The 17,688-nt window shown below is 36.4% G+C and overlaps 1 protein-coding gene across 2 annotated transcripts in view; it reads left to right on the top strand.

Annotated features, from left to right (window-relative positions):
* Nucleotides 1-17,688, top strand: part of RNF17 (ring finger protein 17) — a 40,259-nt gene that overhangs the window by 4,825 nt on the left and 17,746 nt on the right. For both annotated transcript variants that reach the window (XM_053936547.1, XM_053936548.1), the window contains exons 7-20: nucleotides 685-765; nucleotides 2,184-2,281; nucleotides 3,077-3,248; nucleotides 4,592-4,668; nucleotides 7,742-7,833; nucleotides 9,404-9,565; nucleotides 10,161-10,353; nucleotides 10,795-10,960; nucleotides 12,284-12,474; nucleotides 13,018-13,156; nucleotides 13,594-13,747; nucleotides 14,445-14,560; nucleotides 15,487-15,607; nucleotides 16,346-16,463. In XM_053936547.1, coding sequence (XP_053792522.1) covers nucleotides 685-765; nucleotides 2,184-2,281; nucleotides 3,077-3,248; nucleotides 4,592-4,668; nucleotides 7,742-7,833; nucleotides 9,404-9,565; nucleotides 10,161-10,353; nucleotides 10,795-10,960; nucleotides 12,284-12,474; nucleotides 13,018-13,156; nucleotides 13,594-13,747; nucleotides 14,445-14,560; nucleotides 15,487-15,607; nucleotides 16,346-16,463 — 1,880 coding nt within the window. The remainder of the gene's footprint in view (nucleotides 1-684; nucleotides 766-2,183; nucleotides 2,282-3,076; nucleotides 3,249-4,591; nucleotides 4,669-7,741; nucleotides 7,834-9,403; nucleotides 9,566-10,160; nucleotides 10,354-10,794; nucleotides 10,961-12,283; nucleotides 12,475-13,017; nucleotides 13,157-13,593; nucleotides 13,748-14,444; nucleotides 14,561-15,486; nucleotides 15,608-16,345; nucleotides 16,464-17,688) is intronic.

The following is a 17,688-nucleotide window of genomic DNA, read 5'->3' on the forward strand; positions in this document are numbered from 1 at the left end:
AATTTCCTAACCTCATCTTTCTGAATAGGTTTGTGAAGTTTTAGATCAGAAAATATAAGTTGAGTATATTTTGAAGTGGCTGTAAAGGAACTGTATATCCAGTGCCAGTCATGTTTTCTTCTATGGAGAAGACAGAGATTTCTCTGTCCTGTACACTGACCTTGCAAATGTCCAATGTGATTTCTTAGGTGGTTTTGTTACAGTGCCTCTTAAAGTATGAAAATGGTTTCCTTGTATCTGCAAACTGCTGGGAGCTAGCTACATTTTGGGGTTTTTTCCCCCAAGTGATATTCCTAAATATTTTACTTTTGTTCTAGGCTGCATTCCATTTTGTTCATGCTGCATTCCTGTTCTTTAATCTTCCATGTTTTCTTTTCTTTGTATTAGTAACTTTATTTTGCCTTTTTAAGGTACTGTTTTAATTTGGTTTTTGTACGTAAGTATGCAGTTAAATTGTTTTAAAAACAAATTTAGAATCTGTTTCAGAAATACTACAATGGAAATGTTCTCAGTGAAATTCAGGTGAGCCAAGTATTTTATGTCTGATGGCCATTATGCAGCTGCTCAGAGTCTTCACATAGCTCATCCACATCAAATGCCCTCTGTCAAAATGGCAAATAGTTGTAGACCATCTTGTCTTTTAGTTGTGCAAGCAACTTTTACGTTTGGCATACTTTTCCTCAGGAGAACAACACTGGGAAAGATATTGATGAAGCTTTGAGCATAGCTGTTAGTAATCTTGGCCTCTTCCATGATGCAAGCAAGGTGGGTGAAATTTAGTTAAATAAATAATGAAATAATCAATCCTCTCCTAGACTGAAGATTTTTGTTGTAGTAGTCACACATTAACACACTATTTAAATTTGCTTTTCTTGTGTTTGTTTTGTTACCTGTTTTGTCTTTCAGCTGTTCATGTTATTTTTGTGAGTACACAGCATTAAAGGCCAGGCTACCACTTGAAAAGTAGTCTGCAGAGGAGTAGACAAGCCTATGCATAATTTAAAGTTAATAGGTTAATTCATACATTTAACAGAAGCATATGCAAGCCAGTCTTCAAGTACTACGTTTGTATTTACTTGGATCAGGATAAAATTCAGCTTTTGTTTTTACTCTAGCAGCTACTCTAACTTTTTTATTCTAGTGTGCCTCTTTCTGTATTTAAAGGTGGAAAAGATGTTATGAGGGCAGCAGAAGTAAAAAATGCAACAGAATGTGCAGAAAAATGTAAATCAAGTAATATATTTATATGCACAGTATAAAACATAGGAAGAATCCTAAAATACCAGCTAATGCTGTTAATCGGTTTTATTAATTAACTTTTTAACTTTATCAATGATAATTAATTTATTTAAACTTTAGCTCTTCTTAAATGTGCTGTAGAAAAGCTTGCAGTTCTGTCTTCGCCATCTCTTTGCATTTTACTTGTAAGATACACAGTATAGAAGTATTTAATATTTTAAAAACTTAGTTCTGTTAAATGTGGGGGGAAGTGTCAGTGAGTCCTGTTCTTCATTCCCTTTCTAATGGCCAATCTTTCTGTTAAGCAAAACTATGTTGAATTCCTAATTCATACACTAATAGCATAGTGTAAAAACTACCCATTTCATCAGCTATAATGTAATAACCCATGGGTATTATATTATAATACCAAGACTGTGGTCTTGCAACAGGTTTTCAGAAAGACTGAAAATTGCCAAAGCAGTATTGCACTATTGAGATTTCTTTCCCTGTAGTCTCTTCATCGAATGTAACTGTAGTGACAAAACTGATGTTTAGCCAGAGGAAGAATTTTTTTTTTTTTAATTTTCCCTTTATGCTCATAAAGAGTTTTAAAAAACAGTGGAAATCTCAGCATGCTGTTATCTATGTATGGTGCAATGTTTGAATGTCGGGTAAGGAAAGTGAGATGTTGGGCCTAAGATCTGTCTGTTTCTTCATAGACCTAAAAGGTTCATTTGAGGATTCAAACAGTGCCAACTGATTCCAAGTTAGAGAAAACAGAGGGTTGTAATGAGCTATAAGTGGTTTAATGTAACTCTCTCTACTGGGGTATCCATCACTCTCTTACTCTCATTGCTCTTACACTGTCTGCTTCTGTTCTGAATTTTAAAAGTAGTATAGTATTGTGTGAATAATAAAATAATAATGAAATAATGCATGTTTATTCGTGCTGAACAAAATAGGTGCTGGAATACTTGGAGTTGAAAGTAAAGCATAAAAAAGACAAAGTTACAGAAGCGGCAGATAGAACACTTGATGAACTTATTACTCTTCTGTCAAGGTAGTAATCTAGTTTTGTAGTATGGCACGGGTGAGTTACTTTTACCACAAACCTCTTCCTAATTCAGGTGAAAGACTAAAAACGTGTTTAGAATTTTCTCATAGCACTATTTCATAGTACCTGTCTTTTATTTTTATCCTTTCATTGTGGCATCTTGGAGCTGGTTTGCATGGTTGGAAGACACTAACTTACGCTGCCTCTGCTCTTAGAAAAATAAAAACGACTACTCATGTTAATTTTCTGAAAAAGCTCAATTTTGAGGTTTTGTAATACTGTTATTAGTGGATGATAAATTCTAACAGCAGGGGTAGCAGGGTTTTTAAAATTTACTTCCTGCACATTTTCAAGCTGAGAGAAGCACAGGGACACTTCATTTCTGGATTTTCACAAATATTTATGTCTTCAGATTGAGGGGAGAGAGGTGTTACAGGTCAGGTTTCCATAAGAGCCTCTGAGGGGGGATGGTCTTCAATCTTACCTTAGTGGAATGAATTGTAAGATCCAACTGCTTATTTTTCAGTTGGATGTGTTTGGAAATATCAGGAGGCTGAAATGGAAGAGTACTCCTAATATTTAATAAGTGTCTTTTCAGTGTGTACTCTTTAACTTTCGTGGTTCCCCCAGTTTCAGCGTGCATTTCCCATGCCTCTACTTCGCACTGTTTGGGGAAGATGATCCTTGTGTGTGAGATGTGTGCACTTCGTATTGTGTGACTGGCAGCAGCTGCGTGTTACAGTTCAGATTTGAGTCTGTGCAGCTGAGTGCATATTCTGAAAAGTAATGTTTTTAACACAGGAAAAGGAAATCATTTGCAGAATTGAAGGAGAACATCAACAACTACTGTTCTAGTATTGCAAAAACTAAGGAAGTCATCGAAGAGAAGAAGAAGCAGTTGATTGGTGCCATTACGACAGCAAAGGAATTAAAATTTTCACATTCTCTAAGAAACTGTTGCGATCTTGCTCAGGTAGTAACATTCTTGCACTGTGAAATAATTTACTTTTAAGGAATATATTCAAATTTAGAATGAAAGTTTGTGGTCCCAGTTTGCTGACTTCAATACTGACATTTTTGGGGTATTATATTCTTACTCTGCCTCTTCACAGACACAGAATTTGTATTTGGTCTTAGTCACAAGTTACAGTCTGGTGACTGATGTGAAGCAAAAAAAGGTGGTTCTTTCCTTGAAGATTTTGGCAGGAAGTGGAGAGGGAGGATGAAACAGGAAATAGGGAGGATAGGAAAACTGGCACAGTGCTGATCAGTGAAAAGGTGATGTTTGCATCAGTTCGGTTTCTCAAATCTTTTCCATTCCAGAGCTCTCCAGTCTTCTCACTGAACTACTCCAGAATTCATAGCCACAGTCACTTGATTCTCTTGGTCCCAGGCCTTTACTTCTGTTCTTTCTGCCCATCATACCTGCTGTTCATAGAAACCCATGCTACCTCCCATGCTGTATCAGAGCAGAGGCCCATCCTGTGAAGTCTCCTGTCTCTGGCAACAGAGAGGAAAGATGCTTGGAGGAAGCATCCAAGAAACTGGGGAAGTTGAAGGTTAAGGATTTTAGTATCAATAGGATACATCAGACTCATTACACTGAATAAACATTACCTTATTCTGTCATAAGATTGTGGAACATCTTCTTTAATGTCATTGTAAAGCTTGTGGCAATGTGCATGGTTGTGTACATATGTGCATTATATGTACATGGGCATAGTTTGTGTCAGTGAGTTCCACCTTTTACTATTTAAAATGAGGTTTATATAAAATAGCTTCCTCTGTTATTTCAAAATTTGTCATTCAGTTATTTAATTTGGAGCCTTTGTAGTCCTTGTGTTGAGAAAAGGAATAAATAATTGATCTTGTCATTCTTTGAAGAAATGTGCTTTTCAGAATCATCTACCCTACCTCCATTTGTCACTTTCCAGCTGAAGAAATTGGGGCTTCTGACGCAGAAAAGAAGTCTAATACTTCCTTTTTTTCTGTCATTTACTTCCATCTTACCACTGTGATTTTTTGGGAACTGGCAGCCACCACTCTCCTCTCATAGGCCTGCCTTTTTACTTAGAGATCACTTTCTCATTAGATGTTGAAACAAAAGGAGTATCTGAGTCTTGCTTCTGTTTATATGCTTAGATTACAGATCCCAACCATTAAGTCTTAACGAGGCAAGAAGACCTATTTGACAATTGGCTGTTGGCTGAACTCTTGGGGTTTTTACAATAAAATTTAAGGTGTCATGCTATAGATAATAGATGTTTGTATAACTTCATGTTTAATGGAAGCTAAGATTGTACTTCTTAATTTCAGATTATTTATGACTTGAAGTTGCCAGTGCAGGCTGAGCTCTCAAGAGTGAAGAATTTAAAGGACAAAATACTTTCAAGGTAAATGACTGGAGTGGGAGATATACAGGGAGGTAAAAAGAGGCACGGGTTATCTTAATTACAAAAACTGTTCATGAGACAGTTAAACAGCAGAAGTTGAGCTTCTTCACTTGCAGTACAGAACAAAGGTGGTGGTGCTACTTTGGAGCATCTTGGGGCCCCTGTTATATTTCAGGATGTGGAACCACTCTGGGAATAGAGTGGTAAGGAATGTGATTCTGACTGGCACAGAGAAAATAAGCTTAGCAAGTTGATTATTTACATGCTAAATGCAAACAATTTTTGTAAGATCACAGAATCATTTAGGTTGGAAAAGACTATTAGGATCACTGAGTCCAACTATTAACTTAAAACTACCAACTCCACCTTTACCATGTGTTAAGTGTAGTGTCTGCATGTCTTAAATCACAAAGTCATAGAATGGTTTGGTTTGAGAGAGACCTTCAAAGGTTGTGTAGTCCAAGTGTCTTCCCGTGAGCAAAGGGATCCTCAGCTAGATCAGGTTGCTCAGAGCCCCATCCAGTCTGATCTTAAACCTTTCCAGGGATGGGGCACTTACCACTTCTCCAGGCCACTTGTTCTGCTGTTTCACCACTCCTACTGTAAGAAATTCCTTTTATCTACTCTGAATCAACATTCCCTTAGGTCATGGGGTAATATTTTTAAACTGTTGCAGGAGGTTCTAGCAGAAAATTTGTGCCTGTCTTTCTGGAATATGCTTTAAGGTCTCCCTGGTGCCTTGCCTTCTCCAGGCAGAACAGCCCCAGCTCTGTTAGCCATGCCTCCAGGGATGGTGACTCAGCCAATCCCTGGGTGCGTTGTTCCAACACTAGACAAAAGTTAGGACCCCTCCTGTCATGTTAATTGAGTTTTTGAGTTAAAATAGGAATAAAGCAATCTATAAAATCCTCTTTTTGAAAACTTAGGCCCTACCTGTCAAGTCACTATTTTGAATATACTGTCAGTGATGAATGGCAATTTCAGAGAAGCTTGTTTAAATGCACAGTGGTAAACTCTCCCAGCTTAAAACAAAGCTGAAACATAACAAAATCCTTTTTTTTTTTTTTGCATTGGAAAACTTTTTAAGAACTTCAGCTGAACAGAGGAGAAAGGAGACATGATGAAGGATAAATATAAAGGCGTGCATACCTTGTGCCACTCCAAAATTACACCCAAGGTGAAAAAATCACAAGTAGGAGGTGCATAGAAGTTGAGGCACATGCTGTAGATGTAAAATGTTGTAGAAGAGTGGATACGTTCCTGAAGGGGCAGTGGGAGAGAAGCCCAGACAGTTGTTCAATACTACTTACATTTCATTTTTTCATTAATTAGAACTGGATAGAAAAGCTAAGGCATTTAGTTAAGTGATATTCACAGTTCCATTAGTCTAAATGTAAAAGTGCTTAAAAGATTTTGCTGGTTTTCATTGGCAAAGAAAATAGTTAATAGTGTAACAATAAACAGAAGCATATATTTTGGACTTGAGTTACTGTTTTGTTCTTTACAAAGAAAAGAAAATTCTTTGTGCAGAATAATATATTGAACTAAACTGAGCACAGATGTGAAAACTGAGTGAATGTTGCAGTACTCTGTGCATGAGGGAGAAAGCATAGGACAAGAGCTTTTAAGTATGAACATGAAGATAAATGAGCAGCCAAATCTGGTTTCTGTAGGAAGAAATAAATTGGAGTAGGTAATTAATCACTTACTTTGCCCCTCCATGAATATTGTGCTGAAAAACACTGTAGTGCTCAAAGTGTCAAAGTGATTTAGGTATTTTTGTCACCTTCTATAATATCTGTTCTCTTCTCTTGAGATTGTTCCTAAACACTTATGAGATTACATCTTCATTAGAAAATTTGGGCGAGATTAAATGGGGAATGACAAGGAAGTAAGTATTTTTTAGTGAAAGAGAATAGGTACAGTAATTGACCTGCTCTAGTGGTAAAGTATTTATTGGAGATCAAATTAAAAAAACTGTAGGTGCTTATGGAATTCTAAGGGTTTATTGAAGCAAAGCAAGTCTTTACATGCTGGTATTTCAATCAGCTTTCTGGTCAGTCCAGTTTGTTTTTCAGTTCTGACATTTTGGTTTTACTTGTGTTTTGCCCTAGTATATTTTGGTGAATCACTTAAGTTATCCAGATTTTATTTACTCTGTGTACTTTTCACCTTCAGTTGGCACTTAATGATTTCACCATGGAACCAGTTAGGCTGGAAAAGGTCATTGAAGTCCCAACTGTACACCTAACACTACCAAGGCAACCATTAAACCATGTCCCTGGGTTCTGTGTGTGCTATGTTTGTAGTACCTGTAATAGAGCTGTTAATCATTTCAGCACATGAAAGTGCATGTAAGTGTAAATAGTTCTCTAATGAACAGCAAGTACTGAAATTGGTGGTATTTCCAGTTCACAGTCTAAATACTAATTGTGTCAAATGCCAAAAGAAATTTCTTAAGATTAACAAAGAAAACCCTTTTGTTTTTAAAATTATAATTGCTTTTATTTTATTAGAGGTTTTTGTTTGTTTGTTGTTTTTTCTTATTGGTTTGTTTATTTCTGTGGTCTTTAAGTAATACTTGAAAAAATTGAATGGAGTTGCTGTTAGGGCTGTTGTAGTTAACACTGAATATGCTAAAAAAAGCTTATTGCATACTGTAATATTAGAAAATCCTACATGAGAGACTGAGTAGTATCTGTTAGTACAAAAGCATCTGATATGCCTTTTGTTTTTGACACGAGCTATCTCATCACATTATGAACGTTTTTTTCCAATGGTTTGTATTGTGATCTCTGATCATCTAGGTGTGGGGCAGCTCTTGCACTAAACTGTGCCCAGGCATGTGTACAGTGTCTGTGACAATTCTTTCTAGGATTCAGAGTTATAGTAATGGTTTTTTGTTGTCTTGGTATTAAAAAATGTAATACAGTTTATTTCTAGCAGGTCTTATGAGGCGTTTTTTTAACATAGTGATGCATTCTTAATAAAAGCTCTGCTTTGACTCATGCTTTTCTGGAAACAGACTGAATTATGTTAAGTTGCTTCCAAGTAAAATTTTTCCCAAATACAGTGAAGATTATGGACAAGACACTCTTATCCTTGATGGCCAGGAAGAAATGCCTGATGTCGTAATAGAAGAAATACTTGAAGATGGCTTGGAAGGCAAGTCTTAATACTTCTTGCTTTCAATGTTCCATTGTTGAGTGTGATCCTATTTTTGAGTCTTGTATTATGCTATGTGTTTTCTTTAATGGTGTCTGTTTCAATTATTTTGGTGTTTTGTTGTTTGTTTGTTTTTTTGTTTTGTTTTGGTTTTTTGTTTTTTGTGTGTGTTTTTTTTGTTGTTGTTCTCCTGTTTAATTTATTGAAAACTTTATCACAAGTTCTCTCAAAGAGGGTCAGAAGCACTATCTGCTATATGATGGTTTGCTTTGACTTGTGGTTATTGCAGTCCCCTTGGAGTTTCTGTCATTGGCTCCTGGACAGTTACCTTAGCTTCTTGAATCTTCTCCCAGGCCATTGTCCTATGATATTTGGCAGGAACAATTAGGTTCCTCAGCTTGCCAGGTTTTCCCTGGATTGTACTAGTAAGAGTGTAGCTGACAAGTCCATGAAGGGATCCTTCCCCTCTGTTAGAAGACTGAATCTGGAGTACTGCGTTCAGCATTGGACCCTGCAATACTGAAAGTCACTGTCACACAGGAAGGAGCCCAGCAGAACCTGCCAGGCTGGTGTGCAGGAGGTGCTCAGGGTCTTAGAGATCTTTTCTGGCCTTAATAATTCCATGATTTTGTATGTAAGACAAGATAGCTGACTCATCACTCTTTGGAGATGGTGACCAGGGGTGATCCAAAAGAGGCTATGTTCCTATAGGGGAAATATTTCAAGTTGTTCAGACTTTTTGTTCAGATGCTATCTCTTACACTGGAAATGGCCAAGAGAAATCTTGCATCTGTTCTGGGTGCAGCATTTCCTAAACTTGGAAGCACGGTCCTGAATACCTGTTCAGATTGTTTCAGATGCCAGATCCTGTGTAGTCTTTCACCCATGATGTGTTGCAGTCCAGAGGTGGCAGTGCTCCAGGATGTTGCAAGTCTGTCTGGTTGGTGTGCCCTGATCAGTCATGCAGGTGATATTCAGTCTAGATGACGTTGTCCACCCTTTGCAAGAACCTTTTGTGGTATAAAATACTCTTGTAAGAATTGGTTTGTGGGGCTTCTAAAACCCTCTGACCCAGTAACAACCTTGACTTTTGTGTCCCTGATGGAGGGAGGTACCTGCAGTACAAAGGATTTGGATGCTTAGTCACAAGTCCTGTCTTACATAGGATCATCTCTTGGCTAGTTCCTTGATCTTCATGCACTAACACTGAGTAACTATAGCAAAGTGCTTAGCATACCTTTTCTTAAAGGTAGGGGTCTTAATATCTGATTTGCTTTCTATGTCTTTGTTAGAGGGAATAAAAACTCTGAATTACCCACTTAAATTCAGGCTACCACTTTGTGAGACAGCCTTTTGTTTTGGAGGATAGCATAAGGGAGGTAGTTCAAAAGAACAACTTCATCAGGAAACAAACATGGTAATAGTTCGAAACAAGTATGAACAGACTTGTCAGATTAAAATGTGTTTCTGGTAATATCATGATTAATGCAACATAAACTCAATCATATGCCTGATAATATCTGTTGGAGTCACTTGGAGGGTGTTTGATAATTTGTTCTGTCTTACTCAGGTTTGACAGAATTGGTGTTGGTAAGCCATGTTATAAATCCATGCCATTTCTATATTCGGAGATACTCACAGAAGAAAGAAGCATTTGCTTTGCAGACGAAATTGGAAAACTTCTGCTGTAGTAAGAGTTCCTATCTCTTGCCTTCAGACATTTTGGAACTAGGTAAATGGTTGATTTCTAAAGGTCAACACAGCTTAAAATACGACCTTGCAATATACCTTCCTTAGTATCGTACTCTTTCTTTTTTCTCTCCTCCCCCCCACTCCTTTGTGTAGTAAAGCAGTCCTTACAAAGTTCACTGACTGAATAGAAACCATTTTAGAAATCAAAATTAAAGACAATACATTCGTAAATCATTAAAATTATTTCCTAACCCACATGTTGATAATGTTACCCACTTCCATAATGTGTTCAGAAAACTGATGAAAAGTATATAATAACTTTATATGTCTGTGGGGGTTTTGCCATTTTACTCAGAACTATAGAAAGTTTACCAGAAATTACTTCTTGATACAAACTAAACACCTGCCAGCCTTAAAGACACTGTATAAATGAATGTGAGGGGCACTTCTGGTGGCTATGGAGACAAGATTTACTGTCTTTGTGTCTTTATTGTAGTAGTAGCACTTTTATTACCTGTGTGGAGGATGGGAAGAAGGGAGCATTATGCAGAACTGTAATAATAGTTTCATTGTGAAAGACTTTAAAATACTGAATTTAGTCCTTTTTTTGCTGTCCTGTATTTGCTTCCATGTAGGTGCTAGAACTTTCATTAAGAGTAAGGAAACTGGAATGTGGTGCCGTGGAACTATCACTGAACTAATTCCTGTAGCAAGTAAAAGTCGGAGTAAGAAGCCTTGTGGTGCAATAAGATACAAAGTGTGTGATGTTGCATTACTGAAAGTATTCCTGATTGATTTTGGAAGCTCTGTAGTTCTGATTTTCTCAGGGTATGTTTATGGAGAGAGGGGTTTTTGTCTGCAGTTGTTGTCTTTACTGTTGTTATTCAAGGTCTTTTCTGAGAAACAAGTCCTTCCCCACCTTCACGCAGGGAGATAACCAGATACCCAAATGGCTCTGGTATTCTCTTCATACATATTCCCCTCAGAAAAATGGCACTCTATTTAAGTGCACAGGTGGACAAGCCTGCATACATTGAAATATTTAACTGACACATGAATTGCAAAAGACAGCATGTAAGTACTAAATGCTTTAAACAAATGCATTTCACTGAGAATTTAAAATTCTGGTTTATTGACGTGACATTATGCCAATTACTGCAATAATAACTTACAATAAGAGTTTGGGATTTGGTTTTGAGGGGTTTTAGGCATAGGGTTTGGGGTTTTTTGCTTTTAAACTAGTGCTGCATTTATTCCCATTGGCATTAGATGTGATCCCACTGAAAGGCCTGATCCTGCTACTCTGCAAACTATTGAAACCCATGACATTTGTCTGTTTGTGAGGAAGCCTGATGAGCACATTGAGGCAGAGCTTGCAGCCATTCCTCCTTTAGCAGTACGGTGTTCACTGAAGGATGTTGTTCCCAAAAATGAAGTAAGTACAAACTGCTTGAAGTATTTCAGGGACTTCTTCATAAGATTTCTGTTCAAGAATTTAAATATGGTATTTTAAATTATCTTATTCCAGTATAAACAGAAGGAAACTCAAGAGTACATAGTGTATTTTTTTTAAGTTAAATTGTTTTGTAAAAAGACGTGTTGCATTGCTTTCATTGGAAAAGAAAGAAAAGCTTATTAGCAGTCTGTCTTAAAAAGCCTGTGAGACTACAAATGCGTATTTCAGGCTTAAATCTCACTGCTCATACTTTAGACATGTTCTTTTGTGAAGTTTAAAAAGTAATTACAAAATTGATCCTCTTATTTTGTGTCTGTCTGATAACTATGCAAGTAGTAACTTCCATCCAAACAAAAAATAAATGACTTCTTAAAAAATTATAAGAGAATCTCTTCAGGGATTGTACTTGTTACTTAATTTTTTTTTCCACTATTGTAAAGTGTTATTTATTCTCTTTCAGTAGAACCACAAATAAAGTGCTGTCAACCTTTATTCCATTACAAAAAAGGCATATCTATTGCAGTATTATTTTGTTCAGTATTGACTTTTTATTAGGCTTTATTTATTCTTGCTACATTCACATGGAAATTAACTAAGTGCAATGCAGCTGTGCATTTCTGACAGTATTAACGATTGGTCCATTTTGAGGGGTTTTTACCAGTCTGATGTTGACTGAAATAACTTTAAATAGGAAAGTTCTGGAACCATTTTCACAAGTGTAGATAAAACGCCTTCCTTATATGTGCTTTCAGTTTTTTTCTGTGCCTAAAAGGCACAGATTTGCAGTATCAAATGAGAAATGCATTAACTTGATCCCAGAGAAATAAATTCAGACAGGCTTTTTCAAGGTAGGTAAAATGTTACACAGGATGCTGTGGAGAGCAGCAGTGTGTAAATTGATCAAATCATATTGTACATTTGTGTAAAGACAAGAAGACAAACTTTCATTTCTGCTCTCTCAATTCATGGGAAAGTCATGAAATGAAACAGGTAAGATGATTCTGGTTAATGTATCAAAACAATCTGAGGGGATCTTCAAAACAAACATGATAGAAACTGCAATCCTTTGACCTGACTCAGTTTTATACAGTTTAATACACATACTAATCCATAATAAAAGAATTCCATTCAGTGCTGTCCTGGCTATGGGCTAGACAAGTTGGACCATGTTCAGTATTTAATCTGTTCAGATGTATCTGTGTTTTCTTCCTTGCATTTACTTTATCTTACTTTTAATTCCAGTTTGTATTTTTTGTTTTAATGTTCTCTGACATCCTCAGTTACTTTTTCTTTCTAATACAGGATGAAGGTTGGGGAAAGGAGGCAAAGACAAAATTTTTAGAAATGGTACATAATAAAGTTGTTTCAATGATGGTGTTTAGAGAAGAGGATGGTGTTCTCATTGTGGATCTGAGAAAACCTCCATTTAATGAAGTAAGCAGTAATACACCACTGTCTCTCAAGGATGCATTGGTTTTCTTAGATTTAGCAAGGTATGTGTCTTCCTTTGGTTCCTGCTCCTCTATGCCATAACTGATAATAATGGTTACCCAGTGAAGTTGACTAAGCTGGTTGCTTTTGCAATGTTCCATATATTAACGTGTGATGTATTAACCTTCAGCAGTCTGCTCATTTCCTTTTTGTCCTTCGCCAGTGAGTACCATGCTATACTCATTTGCACTAGTCAGGCTTCATTTAGATAGGGAACTTAATTTTAGAAAATGGCAAAATACATATTTTTGTACAAATTTTAAATAACAGGGGAGGCTCTCTAAATGAGAAGCCCTTGGTGTCTATCACAGACAGAAAACCACATAGAAATGAGCCTGTTTGATTTGGCTGGTAGGCAGTGGGAGAAGCATTACAGATAATTGGCTGCACCACCTGCAAGAAGGAGGTTTAAGTTACAAGTAATTTTTATAAGATCATTTTGTGTTTTTTTTTTTTAATGGGAAATTTGACGTTTGAATATAAAAGGGTCTGTTTGCAGTTCGTTTTGACTGACTTTATTCAGAATTTCACTTTGTTTACCTTAGGTTTAAATTACAACTTCCTAGTCAGTTGGAAAATTGCATGGTCTCGCAGTACAGTCCACCAAATATTCCACAGGAAGGAGAAGAGGTCTTTGTTGTGGTTTGTCACATTAATAGTCCAAGTGATTTCTATCTTCGCTTGGTAAGCTTAAAAATAAGGCCTGTTTAGATGAAACTATGAATAAACATTTTAATGTTGAGCTATTTGTACTCCACATGAAATAAGCTACAACTTCTATTAAGTTCTGTCACTTGTTACCAGTGGTAGGATTCCTAGAATTAGTAGGTGAGATTAATTCCAACAGTCATTGATTCAGCCTAGTTAAAATTCAGGAATTCTTAAAATCCCAAGAATTTTTATCAGTTATGTATCACGATTAATTCCTTTGTGGGTGTGCAGTATTTTACTGGTTAGAATTGATTGAACAGCTCTCTAATTCACTTTATGTATTCATGACCACTTTGATTTTGGAGGGAAGACTGGAAAGTACAGTACTAGGAAAAAAAAATATCCCTTAAAAGAGAAAAAATGCCATTAAAAAAAGAACATCAGCTCTGTATGGTTTGTTTTTATTTCAGAGAGAGAGTGTGGAATCTTTAGCTCTTCCAGAGAAAATTCAGGAGATATATAAACAAGAGAATGGTAAAAACTTTGAAATTTTCTGCCCAGTTGAAGGCCAAGCATGCATTGCAAAGCAGGAGGATGGGAATTGGTATAGAGCACAGATTATAGGTGAAGTATTGATTCTTTTGCTCTAATGCTAGGTTGCAAAATCAGATATGTTGGTAGGTCAGAGTCACATGCTGGATACGAGCAGTAACATCCAGCCAGTATTTTTACTGGGAATTATGGTGCTACCAGATAGCTTCATAAAGTCAGTAGTACTAATTAATATTATTTTGCTATTAATAGACTGGTTTATACACCTGTTCTTTCTAAACAGAGATGCAACATATTCCATTCTCTAGAGATTATTGAAATTCTATTATGTAATTATTTCAAGTAGTATTTGTCTTGCTTTTATGGTGAGAACCACAGCTTTGGCTGTTCCAGCCAGCCTGTGAGTGTATCTGGTGTTGGTTCATAATTCTCCATAGTAATTCCAAAGGGAGTGGGGGGTTGTGCTTGTGCCGAGTTTGTGTTGCCTCTGTGTGGGCAGTGTAGCATGTCTGCTTACATATTTACTTGGCATGTGTTCAGTGTGCCAGTGTCTCACAAAGTGGCCCAAAATGCCAGAGCTGTCATTTCAGGGACCTGAAAGAGCTGGTTCCTAAAGAATACTCTTATTGATTGGGGTATAAAAATTCAAAACAATTTATACTAGGTCATCATATGGCATGAATGTGGGGTCTGCTCTGAAATTCTGGTGCTTTAACCTGTATGAGATACTAATTTTTTGTTAAAATATCTTGGGTTGTTTTCCTTGGAGGGCTGCCAAGTTGTCAGGAAGTTCTGGTAAAATATGTTGACTACGGCAACATTGCTAACCTAACTCATAAAGACATACGCAGAGTGAAACAGGAGTTCCTGAGCTTTCCAGAAAAGGTAAATGCCTGGATTAAACACTCAAAATTAACAATATTTTGGTGAGCAGAAAGAGATAATTGTTCACCTTCTGAAATGCATTAAATAAAAAAAATGTTAAGGAACTTTGTTTTTGCCCACCATTATGAAGTGTCTCACTTAATGTTTTGGGTGCATAATGAAAACTCTTAAATTTGTTTGTCTTTCAGTTGTAAGTTAAATCTAATGTTGCCCTGCAGTATACATACTGCAGGAGAAATATATATACAATTTGTATATACGTGTGTATTTAATTCACTTAAATTTATTTCCATAATAAGCCAAATTAATTTTTGCGTTCTTTCCTTTTTAAGTGATAATCTCATAATAAGAGGATTTTTAAAATATATTTTTGTTTACATTTAAAATTTGGTGGTTTTCTAACTTGAGGAATGGTTGGAGTGTCCCCCTTTTGACAAGGAGGAAAACTGACTGGGAAAGAAAATGGCAAAGTATTTCTGTCAAATAAAAAAAAGCCAATAAATGGAAATTATTTTTTCTTTGCTATTCATTTGACAGTTTTGGTTACCAATCACAATTATGCTGAACTTTGAAAGTTCAAAATTTGATAGGGGTTTTTCTTAACTCTTGAAGGCGTCAGTAGGCTTTTTTGTCACTTCTGTGCAATAATCTTTACTTATCTCTGCCCCAGTTCTATGCCTTACCATAAAGGGAGAAAAAAATGTTTAGGCTCTTTGTATTTTGGCAAGAAGGTCTCTGAACGTGAGGTTCATGCTCAGCCATTGGGAAGGGAGGGATCATTTTGAACTAAATCAGATTGTGGTAATATGGAACCAGAAGCCAAGGTCGTGGTGTCTTGCATGAGTGCAAAGCCTGTGATTCAGTCATAATGAGATGATCTTGATCTGTATGTGATATTAATTGCCTAATCTTGAGTTACTCTTCAGGCAATCAGGTGTAGGCTGGCTTGCATTGAACCATTCAAAGGGGCACATGAGTGGAACAGAGAAGCCAAGGAAAGATTTGAAGAAATGACTGAAGATAAACTTATGTTGTGCTCAGTTATTGGTACGTTATCAGGGGTATATTAATTTCCATTTACATATTAAGTTGACTCAAATGTAGAAACAATCTCTCTGATATGTAAAATAGTATTTATTTGAAATGCTTCTATTCATACCTACTAGAGATAGCCTGGAGTGAGAGTATCTAAATTATCTCCTCTGATAGGAGGAGGCATAACAGATAAAACTTGCAACAAAAGTTCTGTTCATGTGTTGTCTTACAGACCATACCAGCATTACATGATATAAATATTCTGGTTATTCAGGTGGGCTTGTTTCCAAAAGTAGTACCTGTCTTTGATGTTTCCTGACTTTATTGGTAGCTGGGAGTGTGATTGCTGCTGCTCTAAAATACTGCCAGAAAAGAAAAATAATTTCAGATAACACACACATGCCTTAGTAGAATTTTTCTCAATACTGTATATTGTTCATGTGTAGCTACTTACTTTTTAGCCTTTGTGGAATGATGATTTGGAACCCATTTGATAAATGGAATTATGTGTAGCAGTTGGAGTTTTTGTACAAAAGCATTTTGTGATTATTGGTGTATTTTAAGTTAATTCTATGGATATGTGCAGAGCTAAGCATCCGCATATTGTTGATGTTCAGAATCAATTATTTTGTGCATCAAATGTAATTTTGGAGAATTCTGTCTTTTAGCACTATTTGTCATTTCTCTAAAACTATAGTCTTCATACTGTCATTGATTGCCACTAATTATGCTGATATTATTCATTCACAGAAATTTTAGATAATAACATCTTATCTATTGAACTCTTCAATGCCTCTGCTGATAATGGGAGAAAATTTAGTATTAACTGCCAGCTAGTTGAGGAAGACTTAGCATCCTACATACCTGGGTAAATACACATTGCATTACTTTTAAAATATTTTGAAATGCAGAATTTGGTGTTGGTGTGTCACCTCCAGTGGCTGGAATTACCACATCTGCAATCAATTAATTTTAAGATCACATCCATCAGCTGGTGTAATTTAGAGTAACTGCAGTTTGATAGTTAAATTCTCGAACTAAATATTGACTAATGTATTGAAGTTGTACCTCTGAAAAAAATTGAAATTAAGTGTTTGCATTGTACTTGTAGTGTCCCTAAGTGCTAAATCTTCCCAAAGTGTTTACTGTTAAGGTTCCCATTCCCTTGTAGTAAGAAAAAGAATTTGTCTTAAACCTGCACCTAAGGTGTCATCTCTTTGGGAGGTCTGTTACTAGAAAACATTAGGGTAACCAGCTATGACAGCAACAGAAGGATTGGGAAGACAGCAGAGTTGGGAAGTGTGGTGGGAGAGATGAGGCTGATAAGGCTATAACACTGCTGCATTTAATTTGCTGGCTTTTTACCAAGATAATCCATGGGCTGTATTAATGAAAATCTGTAGTTACTCTTTCATTAGTAATTTTTTGAATACTGATGGAAATATATCATTAAATAGGAAATATATCATTAAATAGGAAGTTTTCATTCCAAAAGGAAATTCCTGAATTCCTGTTACTAAATCTTAGTAACACTGTAATACTGTCACAGTCAGAATTTTTAGTAAGATTTTTATAAGTTATGCAGCCTGCACAGCTGAGGTTTTTTTCCCCTGTCACAAAGGTATTTTGTTGTGTCCCATCTGTATTTAGATGCCTGCTTCCAGCCTTCAGTCAAGGGGGTATAGTCCTTTACCCTAAGTTGTTGTGTAACACTGATCCCTTGAATAAGGTGGATTTTATGATCCCTTGCTCACTACCCCTTCTTCAGTTGGACTGGGGAGAAAATCAAAGAAATTCAAGCAAGAAAACTCGTGGGTCAAAATAAAGACAGAGAAATGACTTACCAAGTATTGTTGCAGGCAAAACAGACTTTACTTAGTTATTACTAATTAGCATAAACAATTACTAATTCTGGCATTGGTACACAGAAGAAGATTTATAGCGCCTACTCTCCCCCTTTCCCAGGGTCAAGTTTATTCCAAGCAACTCTCATTCCTCTCCTGCACTTGAGTTACACTCAGTCCATTCAGGGAGGCAGTGAATAGTGCAGGGAGTTGGGGTCAGGATACAGCAGTTTATCCATGCTGCTCCTT

The sequence above is a fragment of the Vidua chalybeata genome, chromosome 2 (genome assembly GCF_026979565.1).
Source record: "Vidua chalybeata isolate OUT-0048 chromosome 2, bVidCha1 merged haplotype, whole genome shotgun sequence".
NCBI classification, from domain to species: Eukaryota; Metazoa; Chordata; class Aves; order Passeriformes; family Viduidae; genus Vidua; species Vidua chalybeata.